We start from the raw sequence: 13496 nt of genomic DNA, 5'->3' as shown, positions 1-13496 counted from the left end.
GCTCAGCTCATTTTGGAATATACGTCGGATGCTTCGCTGGGATATTTTCAATTCTTTTGTCATTTGATCACCACTGCGACGTGGGTTTCGTTCAAGTCGAGCTCAGCTCATTTTGGAATATACGTCGGATGCTTCGCTGGGATATTTTCAATTCTTTTGTCATTTGATCACCACTGCGACGTGGGTTTCGTTCAAGTCGAGCTCAGCTCATTTTGGAATATACGTCGGATGCTTCGCTGGGATATTTTCAATTCTTTTGTCATTTGATCACCACTGCGACGTAGGTTCCGTTCAAGTCGAGCCGTCACTTTCCACCATAGCTTTAGTGACGCTGTCTGTGCTATTATAATGACTTATGATACAATACAGAAACATTTTATTAAGTTTGAGGTGTTTGAGCTCACGAAAATTAGGTGGTTATGATTTTGATTTTCCAACCAAATATAATGTAATCACACTATTACATTTAAACTCCATTTTGAATAACTTTTGTTCTATAAAAATTAGATGCAAATACTTATGATAGTTTACTTAGTTGACAGATATACCTGTGTTTTGTTTCAATCACCTAATCCTGTATATAGAGCGTGCAAACTATAGATTCTAAGTTCATATATGTAGCCAACCAGCTTGACATCTACAATAGAATTACTTTAGGATAGATTTTGGAACTAAGAATATGGTAAATGAAAGAAAAGGCTATTTAAAGACGAAATTATCTACCGTCACATCATATCACAGCAATTAAGATATCTAAAAGATTTCAAAAAAAAAACCGATCAAGTTCAATAACTTCAACTTACGCATAGGGGATGCTAAAGTATGCTGTACTCTGCAATAGACAATAGAATAAAACGTTGGTGGATCGGTGGATCGTTTTTCAATCGACAGGAAGGGAGTACGATTTAAAAAGGTTATTGAATAGGTTTTTTTTGGAAAGCAATCGTTGGTTATTTAAGTCGTACTATGAACAATTTATAACAGTAGTTCACAAATTTTTTTTGACCAAAGATCACTATGATATTTTTTTTTATTAAGGATCACAAAGCTTAAGAAGAATAAACTGTTTGATTATTTCATTATGTTTTATGCATCTCTGGTATAATGTATATTGTAGTACATGGATATATTATATGGGGTATGAAATAGATATATAATTACTTGGAATTTTTTTGTGCTTATTTTCTAATAAGAGAGGTTTTAGTGGACAAACTACAAGTTATGTTTCCAAATCTGGTAAATTTGATTCACGGACCATTTTTAAGCATTTCGTGGACCACCTGTGTTCCGTGGACGACCGGTTGGGAACCACTGATTTATAAGAGTGGCATATGTATTGAGTACTTGTATAAAATTTTAAACTATGGTTAAAGATTATATTGTATATATGCTAATTTTCTAGTAATATCTCTAAATATTACCTCTAATAAAAAAGGTATTAATAGTTTATTTAAATATTTAATTTAAATTTGCTTAATCCGAATCATCCTAATTAGTGTCTGTGTTTTTATATGTGAAATAAATGTTTGAAATTATCTTGGAACTGTCTCTAATATCTCTATATCTCTAATATCTCTAAATCTCACCTCTAATAAAAATGTATTTGTAAATTATAAGCGTTTTTATAATTGGGTTTTATGATCTTTATTTCAATTTCTTTAACACAATGTAAATTATAAACGTTTTTATAATTGGGTTTTGATTTCATTTAATTTATACAATTGAATTTATACAATTTCGGTTATTGATTGTTTAATCACTTTTTTATGTGTACCCGTGTGTTGACACGTTCGCGATCGAAAAACAAGAGAGAGAATCAAACCAACGGAGTTTACTTGCAGCCAAAAAATATAACAATAAAATTTGCTCATCTCGAGCGCAAAAAACAAAAGGCAATAAAACAAGACTTAGAACCGTTGGTTTGATTACATCTTATACAGGGTTAGTTAGGTAAATTAATTAACCATATATTAACCATATAAAATATTATATATATATATGAATTATATAATATATTAATTATAATAATTTAATTATACAATATGATTTACAATAGATTAAAATATAATAAATTATAATATATAAATCATATAACACTTCAATTAATAATTCTACAGAATCCTACAATATTAACAATTTGACTTTAACCGCTCTAACATCCCGCCCCCCTTGAAAGGATTTTCAATTGGTAATAGTGCGAGTTTGTGGATTGGACGCCGTATTACTCCTTTTGGGGTTTGCACATCAACAACACGAACCAAATTATCTGGACCCCTGATGCAATGCACGATTCGGCCCATCAACCAGCGTTGTGGAGGCATATTGTCTTCATGGATTAAAACCAGAGCCCCCTCGGTGATGTTAGATTGTTCTTCTGTCCATTTGGTGCGTATCTGCAGCTCATTCAGATAGTCTCTAGACCATCTGCGCCAGAAGTGATGTTTGACTGCGGTTATACGAGACCATTTATCAATTAATGAAGCAGCTTCATACTGAGGACTTGGTTCAGATAAAGTTTTGAGCGGCCCACCGATAAGAAAATGTGCTGGCGTTAGCGCTTCATAATCGCTCGGGTCACAAGAATGAGGTGTGATTGGTCGCGAATTTAAGATAGCTTCGATTTCAATCAGTGCTGTTCCAAGCTCCTCAAAGGTGAATCGAGTATTTGATAGTGTTCGATACAGATGGCCTTTCGCGCTTTTTACAGCCGCTTCCCATAGACCTCCAAAGTGAGGTGCTCGGGGCGGTATAAAATTGAAATTTATGAATTGGTTGCTGCAAAAGGTCTGCAGCATCACTTGATTAGACTTCTCGAAAAACATTCTTTTTAACTCTGCTAGTTTATTGTTAGCCCCAACGAAGTTCGTGGCGTTGTCGCAATAGATGTCTGATGGTAACCCTCGTCTACCGATTAACCTTTTCAGTGCTGCAATAAATGCCTCCGTAGATAAGTCTGACACGGCTTCTAGATGAGCTGCCTTTGTAGACAAACAAACGAACACGGCTATATAGGTCTTATATGGAACCCGTCCCCGAATTCGGAGATACGTTAATATCGGACCGCAAAAATCTACCGCAGTACGCGCGAATGGACGGCTTGGAGTGAGGCGTTCGATTGGGAGATTACCCATCATTTGATTAAGTAGTTTGGGTTTATAACGCACGCAGTGAATACACGAGTGCACGACTCGGCATGCAATTTCTCGAATATTAATTATCCAGAAGTTTAGTCGAGTAAGGGCAATTAGTGCTTTTGCGCCTGCATGATAGTTGCACAAGTGTATATGCCGAACATAAAGTTCCACAAAATAACAGCCCTTCGGCAACAAAATAGGGTGACGTTGGCCTACTGAGATGTCACTCAGCTCGAGGCGACCTCCCACCTTTAGTAATTGATAACCGAATACATTGTCCAGGAAGGGATTTAGATGCTTTAATGTACCTTCGGCTGGGTTCCCTCGTTGTAGGCGTTGTATATCAATTTCGAAGAATTGCTGTTGGATGACCCAAATAATACAGTGCAATGTCTTTTGTAGCTGAATAGGTTGGAGGGTACATTCTCCGTTCTTCAATTTATTCTTGGTTACATGATAAAAACGCTGTACCTGCGCTATTACTCGTAGCATCTTAGTGTATGAACTATATCTTGACAATACCTGTAATACGTAGTTGTCTTCATTTGTGTTAACGAATACAACCTTTCGCGTCTCTTTATTGACTTCTTCCATATCCAGGTTGTGACATTTCAAATGCGGCCAGTATTTATCAGCGAGTAACAAAAATTCCGGCCCCGTAAACCAACAAGACTCTGATAATTGGCGGATGTTACAGCCGCGCGACACAACATCTGCCGGGTTGGATTGGGTAGGAACGTGTCTCCATTGCCCATTTGCGGTAATATCTTGAATTTCCGCTACTCGATTGCCAACGAATGCAGACAGGGTTGATGAGTGCTGCTTCAACCAATGTAATACAATCTGTGAATCAGTCCAAAAAAACGTTTCACCCTTAAATTGCGCAAATATTGGTTGGACCTTCTGATACAGTTTGGCAAGAAGTAAGGCACCACAGAGTTCTAGTTTAGGTAGCGACTTCCGCTTTATAGGTGCCACACGGGATTTTGCAGTGAATAGCCTGACCGTCACCTTACCTGATGTGTTTTGTGATCGGAGAAATATACAGCAACCATATGCGCGTATTGAAGCGTCACAGAAACCGTGTACATCAACCTGTTGATAGTTTATGGATAGGCAGTACCTCGGCACCTTAACCGATGAAAGCGTTGTAAGATCTTGAATAAATGTTTTCCAAGCTGAGTGAAGATTTTGAGGGACTGACTCGTCCCAGTCCACACGCAAAAGCCACAATTCTTGCATCATAATTTTGGCTACGAGTATGATCGGTGCTAGTAATCCAAGCGGGTCGAATAATGAAGACGCAAGGGATAAGATGGTGCGTTTTGTTACAATATGACCTGGTTGTGCATTAAACGAAAATAGGAAAACATCTTGCATTTGGTGCCACTTGATGCCTAGAGCGCTGGTGACTGTATCTGTATCAAGATTCAAACTCTTTGTTGTAGTATCGCTGATGAAGTCATGATGGTTTGAATGCCATTTGTCAAGATCGAAGCAACCCTTCTGTAGAATGGCCGTTAACTGATGTCTGATATTGGTGAGTTGATCAATGGAATCTGCTCCACCTAAGAAGTCGTCGACAAAGAACGCTGATTTAATGAGTGCAGCGCCTATTGGGTATTGTGTTTCAAATTTGTCCGCCAAATACTGCAAACTCCTGGTTGCTAGGAAAGGTGCTGATGCAGTACCATAAGTGACTGTATTCAACTCGTAAGTACTAACAGGATCGGACTCCGTATCTCGCCAAAAAATATATTGGAATTTTCGATCTGGTTCATCTATCAGTATCTGTCGGTACATCTTAACAATGTCAGCCGTCAAGGCATATCGGTGCAAACGAAATTGAAGTAGCAACAAATATAACTCCGACTGAATTGTCGGGCCGACCAGTAGAATATCATTTAATGAACGTTGCGAAGTTGTTGGACATGACGCATCAAAAACCACCCTCAGCTTGGTCGAAGTGCTCGACGGTTTTAAAACACAATGATGAGGGATATAATAATGAGGTTCGTTGGTTTTCGGAGTCTCAACACGCGTCATGTGTCCGAGCTCTCGATATTGTTTCATGAATTCTTGATAGTCTTGCTTCAGTGCACGATTAGATGACAATCGCCGTTCTACAGAATAAAAACGGCGCAGGGCGATATTGTGTGTCAAACCAAGACAATCTGGTGAATCTTTGAATGGTAACCGAACGACAATTCTTCCCATCGCATTTTGGTGAACCGTTTCACGATATAATGACTCACACGCAACATGTGCTGGTGACCATGACTTTGAAGCCGATTGCACTTCCTCTATCTTCCACATCATTTCTAATTGATCGGAGACTGTATCTTCAACTGATAATAGGCATTTTGCTGCTGGTGATGCAAATGGCTGACCCTTGTACTTGCCAGATACAATCCATCCTAATAGTGTTTTTTGAAGTACTGGAAGATTTTCACCTAGTTTGATTTGACCGACAGACAAAATATCAAAGAAACTTTCAGCTCCAAGCAAAAGATCAACGCGCTTGGATTTAAAGAATTGCTCATCGGCGAGAGGTGTATTTGGTGGAACCTTCCACGACGATATATCGATTTCAGAACTTGGTTGATATGCGATGTGATTCGTAATACCAAAGTTTAAAGCAAGTTCAAAATTTGAATGACGAGATTTGATTGATGTGAACGTCTGATACTTAATGTTGGTCAACGAACTACCAATACTGGAAACATGCAACCGATGTTTATGTTTTGCTAAACTAAGCTTCTTTGAAAACTCCTCCGTTATGAAGTTGACCTGAGAGCATGAATCAAGTAAGGCTCTACCCACTTGATAACTTCCCGATGAATCCTTCACTAAAACCAATGCAGTGGCAAGAATTATTTGCTCGGCCGATGACATATTAAGATGGGAATGGCTGGCAACGTTGTCGTTGGGCATAGCAGCGTGTTCTGTGCGTCGTGATGATCCCGCGCTCTTAATATTCGTTGGCAATTGCGAATGATGCAAGAGAGTGTGATGTGGCTTTGCGCAAACCTTACATTTAAACGTTGATGTACAATTAACCACATGATGGCGTGGCGATAAGCAGTTTATGCAGAGTTTTAGGCTCTTCACCTTTTCAAACCTTTGAACCACCTCCAGTGCCTTAAAACGATGACAATTCTGTATTAGGTGTTCATTGCTAGAACAAAATGAGCAAGAATTGCTAGATGTAGATGCAACAAATGCGTATTGTTTTGAGCGTCTGTTAGTCTTGGAGTTAAGACTATTAGGTTTACGTTGTGATGATGACTGATTGCCGTTTCCACTGTCAAGTGATTCGAGAAACTGGCAATGTCTATCCAACAATTTTGAGCAATCTTCCCAACTGGGTAATGTGTCAAAGTTACGCGATTCATTCCATTTCCTACGTGTAATTGCGTCCGTTTTTTGCATGATTAGCGAGATAAGTAGAGCCTCACATATTTGTTTCTCTGTACCTAGCGAACAGAGTGAACCATACAAAGCGGATGCATTGTTTACCAGACTACGAAGTTGTTGGCTTGACTGACCCGATACTGCTGGTAGATCAAATAGTGTCGCGATATTTTCGGCGAAGATTAGGCTATTATTGTCATAGCGCGATTTAAGCCTCTCCAGAGCCTTTGGATAGTTTTCATTCGAAATAGGAAATGCCTGTACTGTCTCTAGAGCTTGACCAGTAAGGCAATTCAGTAAGTGATTAAATTTTTCAATATTTGTGAGGTATATTTCGCGATCTATGATTTGGAGAAACGAATTAATAAAATTGTTATAATCCGAGTACTTACCACTGAATGTAGGTAATTTTAACAGTGGTAATTTTTTACTTGAGGTGGGCATCATTGCTGTTACGTCTAGCACTGATGCATTGTGGGCCTCTTCCTGCAGTTGAGACATGATTAATATTTTGGTGGAAACGTATAGGTCTTCTAATTCATCTCTAGCTGAGTCAGTTGCATCTAATTTCTCGATCAACGTCTGAAAAGCTAAGATTTGTTTAAAATATGATTCTAAAATACCTAGTCGACATTTCAGTTCTGGTTGTGAGAGCGAATTACTCTTTCCTTTGACGAACGCCTTGATTCTTGAAATACTCGCTTTCGTCGAGGCTCGCTGTTGTTTTAGTTCTGACAGTTCTGCCGTAGTGGTTGGCTCTGCCGTTGCCATTGAAACAGTTGTAGATACTTGAGAACAACAAGGGATTTGACGAAGTCGAAAAGTCACAATAGCAGCAGCGAACTTTCCGAAATTGAACTGCTCTTACGGTGGTTGTTGTCAGACGCGACGTTGACGAATCCGCCCACTTACTGATTGGAAGCAAATATTAACCAGTAATCAACAAGTTAACTTGTTGTTGTTGTTGTAATTGTTCAGCGTGACCTTGATGCGGACACGAGGTTCTATTTGGCGCTTAGCAGAACCTAAGCCGAAAACCATAGAATGCACAATAGTACACACGTACGATAGTATATAGTATATATGTACAGATGTACGATATTATTAAAGTTAGCACACTTTAGATATATAACCGTTTAGGAGCAATACTCACACGAGCACATTATGGTTACAAATTAACCACAAACAATAAAAGCGAAAGTATGTACAATCAACAAGTAAAGATAGCTTGTTGTTGTTATTTTAACTGTCGAGCACGACCTTGATGCGGACACGAGATTCTATTTTGAGGTTAGCGGACCTAAACCGAGAACCACCAATTGCACAAGAGTATATACGTACGATAGTACATATGTAATATATATATAGATGTACGATATATTATAATGGTTAGTACACGTTAGCTATATAGCTGGTTAGAAAAAGTATTCACACGCGCACATTAATGGTTACAATTATCCAAAAACAATAAAAGCGAAAGTATGTACAATCAACAAGTAAAGATAGCTTGTTGTTGTTATTTTAAATGTCGAGCACGACCTTGATGCGGACACGAGGTTCTGATTTGAGGTTAGCGGACCTAAACCGAGAACCACCAATTGCACAATAGTATATACGTTCGACAGTCCACAGAATAGCCGTGTGGAAGAAATGCACACACGCGTACACTAATGATTACAAACTTAATAAGAAAAAATGATTACCACACGTGGGTAATATTTAGATTTTTTAACAAATTGGAGATTAATAACCACTATTAAAATTGCAAAAAGTCCTGTCACGGTCGCCAATGTAAATTATAAGCGTTTTTATAATTGGGTTTTATGATCTTTATTTCAATTTCTTTAACACAATGTAAATTATAAACGTTTTTATAATTGGGTTTTGATTTCATTTAATTTATACAATTGAATTTATACAATTTCGGTTATTGATTGTTTAATCACTTTTTTATGTGTACCCGTGTGTTGACACGTTCGCGATCGAAAAACAAGAGACAGAATCAAACCAACGGAGTTTACTTGCAGCCCAAAAAATATAACAAAAAAATTGCTCATCTCGAGCGCAAAAACAAAAGGCAATAAAAACAAGACTTAGAACCGTTGGTTTGATTACATCTTATACAGGGTTAGTTAGATAAATTAATTAACCATATATATTAACCATATAAAATATTATATATGAATTATATAATATATTAATTATAATAATTTAATTATACAATATATGATTTAAAATAGATTAAAATATAATAAAATATAATATATAAATCATATAACACATCAATTATAATAATTCTACAGAATCCTACAATATTAACAATTTGACTTTAACCGCTCTAACAGTATTAATAGTTTATTTAAATATTTAATTTAAATTTGCTTAATCCGAATCATCCTAATTAGTGTCTGTGTTTTTATACGTGAAATAAATGTTTGAAATTATCTTGGAACTGGTATGAGTATTCGTCTTGTATTGAATGTTGTGAATTTGTAAAGTAGTATGTATGTATTTCGGGAATGGGAACAATATAAAGTAGCACAGAATTCTGTAGCTTCATTTTCAAATTTGCAGCATCTTTGCGGCTCCTTCAACTATTTGATTTCAACTTCACAATGTCTTCCTTTTGTTTGCAATCCTTTCATTTAAAATTCAAAAAGGATTGTGAATTGCTAGGTATTTTTGTTTTTGGCATTAGTATTCGTTTTCTCCAATATTTTTTTTTATTTGATTTATTATTGTTGTTTTGTTTATTTTCCTCTGTAACTTATGATTTATTTATGTGAAATTTGTTGATTGACACGAAATTAGAAAAATCAAAAACGCTTCAAAAATCTCTTTAACAGCAAAAAATTGGAATATTTTATGGAAACCGCAACTGAATTCATTTATTTATTGTTTCATTTATTCATTCACTTCTCCTTTTCAATAATTTTGCAGTGTATTTTGATTTTGTGGTTATTTTATTGCGTATAATCCTTGAGCGCCAAGGATCCTTGCTAACAAAAATATGAAATATAAAATTTAATTTAATTTAATTTAATTTCTTTGTTTTGAAAGTTAAATACAATTGGCAGAGCATCAGGAATCTCAATATGAAATTTGTAGTTATAAATAGAATTGAAGAGGCACTTACATCTAATGGAACTTAGTTTGTAGTGCCAATTTACGTACTTGAGAGATCTTAAGTAATAATCGAAGTGCAGCTTATAAATTTCTTTAAAATTGCTTCCTTATTTATACTTCTAACATAATAAACTTCCAAGCCAACCACTCGGAAGTCACTCAAAATAACCCTTTAGTCTCGCTATTTGTATACCGGATTGTTCCATGAAAAATATTTATTTTAAAAAAGCCAAGTGCCTGGTCATTAGACACACTTCTGTGTGAGTGCGATTTCGATTTATAATAAATTTTGGAAAAGTTTATTGATTTGAAAAATATTAAATTTATTATACGAGGGGTGCTCAAAAAGTGGGAGAATATTAATGCATAAAAAAATATTAACTTTATACTATATTTATTTATACAATCAAATAACAAATCTGATTTAAATATTAAATCCCTTCTCGGAACTCATCAAAAAAGACCGCGTAAACACTGCAAGGTTTACTGCAGTTCTTTGTGGTCATTGGTGTATAGGAACCCACGCAGAGAAACTGCATAATTCGCACTGCAGTAGTTTTAGAAACTCACAGCAAAAACATACCATAATACATTTACTCTATAATTGCCCGGCTTTGGTGTCCAGAAGAAAAAGGTTTTTAGAAACTTACTTATTTTACACTTTATCAGGCTGTTCAATTCGACGGAATGGTTTTAGTCGCTACTCGTCTATACTAGGATTCTTGCGAAGAATGTGGCAGCAAAACGGTGGAAAATCGCTAATTGAGATACATGGAAGTTATCTAATGGCATGCCACTGCAACTAACCAACCAAATCACACCGCTTCAGAAATATGCAGATATATAAATAAAAATATTATATATAAACATGTAAATTTTATAATAATATATATTACACTTAATATATATATAATTAGTCTCGCCCGTGTAAATCATGGAATGACATTAGCATGACTTTCTCCATATTACTTTCCTAAATTAGATTCTCTACATAAGAAAGTATAATATAAAAATATGCAACAAATAATGCCTCTACAAAAGAATAGTATTAAAATTTAACAATTAAAAAAATAAATATAAATAATTAATTCAATTATTCTACAGTTGGTTTACGATTTTATTCAAATATAACACATCAAGTGAATTTGTCAATGAAGTCTCACAGCTAATTAACAAAACTCCAAGGTGCGAACATACAAGTCAAGTACCAATTTAACTCAGGCTAATGAACACTGACTCTGAGTATTAAATTTAGCAGGGAACGAGTTCAACCCTTACTGCTTGCAGTCTCAAAAAAATTATTTACAAATTTACACTTTGCGTAGACCGACTGGTGAAACAGCAAGTAAGGCGATTGAGTGAAATCCGATGTGTAGCAGAAAAAGAGGCAGACCTGCACACACTTGTGACTTGGAAATGTCACACATGCAGAAAAGCTGAGGAAAGTTAAAGCTACAAGCCAAGAATCGTACCGAGTGAAAGTTATTTGTTGCGGCCCTATGCTCCTTCTAGGAGTTAAAGGATTCAATATAAATACAAGTAATAATTCCCACACCATTCGAGACGGCTGTATGGTCACTCAAAAATATAATTAATAAAAATAATAAAAAAAAACATTTTTTGTTATTGTAGTTCACTACTTTTCGAAACCTGTCTATTAAAAAAATATTAATTTTATACGATATTTATACAAACAATCAAATAATAAAATCTCTGAGATCACACCGCTACATATATCTGTAGACCTATAAATAAAAATATATATAAATATAAAAACATTATAATAATATATAATGTAATAAATATATAAATATATATATATATATACCTCGGAAGAATCAATTACAACCTGGAAAAATGACGAGTGATGAGTGCATTTATAATATGCCACCATGCTTCGTCAAGAGCAAAGAAGAAGAGAAGCAAGAAGGATTAAAATTCTAATTTTAAAGACTGTGCTAAAAGTAGGCTTTATGGACATACATATATATACGTATATCACATTTTATATTTATATACTTTAAAACGCATTACCTCGAAAACAATATGTAGGTCTATATTGAGATAAAGCCTTTTCATAGAAAAATTCTAAATTTGAAATAGGCTTTATTGACATATAGCGTAGTGGTAAAAGTTGCTCTAAATAGCTGTCTTAACTAAATGTAAGCTATTCAGTAATTCTGAAGAATTATTGTTACAAATTTTAATATTTTCTTTGGAATATTATTTTGTTATATTTAATATTAGCTTTCTATTGGCTTAACCTGGACAAGTATACCTAGTTGTACATCAACTTTTTCTTTCTGTATTATTATAGTATATTTTTTACTATTGTATGTATGTGTGTGTGTCTGTCTTCATAACTGTCCACTGCAGGAATCCTGGAGTGCTGTTGCTCTGCACGACAAAATTATATTAAATAATCACCATACTCCTTTGTTGTAGATGTTGCTGTTGTAAATGTTGTAACTGTTGTAACTGATGTTACTCTTGTTGCTATTGCTGCTATTGCTGCTATTCCTGCTATCCATTCATGCTATTATGAGTGTTTTTCATATATATAACAAAATTTTTATTTGTTATTATTGCTATCGTTTGTGACATATTGACACATTGATATTTTTATTAATAAATTCTATTTACACAAATATTTTGTTGGAGAGTGCTTGTGCGTGTAATTCGGGTGCATATCCTGTAAGCCATTTTACACACAGCAGATAAAAAATCATGTAATATGCATGTTGATCTCAATATACATCTACATGTATATATATATATATATATATATTATATAATAAATTGTATTATATTTGTGTAATATTTGTACAAATTCAGGGAATTTTTTTTAAATTCTATTTTTTATCATCTGAGATTTGTTTCATTGTTTCGCTTTTTCATGCTAATTCCTATTGACAGCTCATTTGGTTGCACAACTCTTCGGATGTACGGATTTGGCGCATCAGCTGGGATAATATCAGATAAACAAACTCGTGCTGGAATATCAGTGTGCACACATGTCAACTGTCCGTAATGTATAGTATGTGACACGACACGGCACGGCACGGCACGGTACTCCACTGCACACACGGGCACGGTACTCATACATACCGGGCAAGGTGGGAACTACGTACGTTACGTACAAACCCGGTGAAAAAAAAAAAAAAAAAAAAAAATCAAATAAAGTTAAATTCCAATAAAATGATTTAATAATTGCTGCCTTTTATCCTTTCCTAGTGCAATCATATGTGTCCAACTTCAGGTAGCAAAAAATGGCAAGTATTAAGCAACGAAGCTTTTGAAAAAAAGGAGTATTTTGTAGGAAAAGTAAATAAATCATACGTTTTTATCATAGATTTTTGCTTCAACACTCACGCCAAATGGCAAATGCAAAATTGCCAATAACAATTTTGAGAGCATCAAATAAATTTTACAGCAATTTTCAAGTATTTAAAATCATTTTTTCCTCTACAAATCAGAAATCAGAACTGAGCTGCGATTTTCGGGTTTTAAAGTAAACAGACCAGACCAAATGCTAAAAAGTAAAGTACTTTTCTGAAGGCAGAAAATGGAATTTTTATTCCTAAAAAGAAAAAAAAATAATAAAAATTAAAAACAAAAAAAAAATTTGTAAAGCCAAAAAATAAAACTGAAACTGAAAAACAAATAAAATAAATAAAAATTGAAGCAGATTAAGTCGAGTGGAAAATTAAGTTGCAAAAGCTTAGCTAAGAGATTTTCTTGCTCAAACAATGCATTTAAGAAATTGGGTCAAAGATCACGAGAGTATCTGGAGTGGTACGCGCCACAATTTAAATGCACATA

At 34.9% G+C, this 13496-nt stretch overlaps 1 protein-coding gene across 1 annotated transcript; it reads right to left on the bottom strand.

Annotated features, from left to right (window-relative positions):
• Positions 1-1575: 1575 nt before the first annotated feature.
• Positions 1576-7319, bottom strand: LOC119688294. Its single transcript, XM_038102973.1, has 4 exons — positions 6980-7319; positions 5627-6889; positions 2158-5551; positions 1576-1588 (listed from the first exon to the last, which is right to left on the bottom strand). The coding sequence occupies exons 1-4, from the start codon at positions 7317-7319 to the stop codon at positions 1576-1578; spliced, it is 5010 nt and encodes a 1669-aa protein (XP_037958901.1).
• Between the last annotated feature and the right edge of the window lie 6177 nt (positions 7320-13496).

Source organism: Teleopsis dalmanni, chromosome X (genome assembly GCF_002237135.1).
Source record: "Teleopsis dalmanni isolate 2A chromosome X, ASM223713v2, whole genome shotgun sequence".
Classification (NCBI taxonomy): Eukaryota; Metazoa; Arthropoda; class Insecta; order Diptera; family Diopsidae; genus Teleopsis; species Teleopsis dalmanni.
This window is presented reverse-complemented; position numbering and strand designations above follow the sequence as displayed.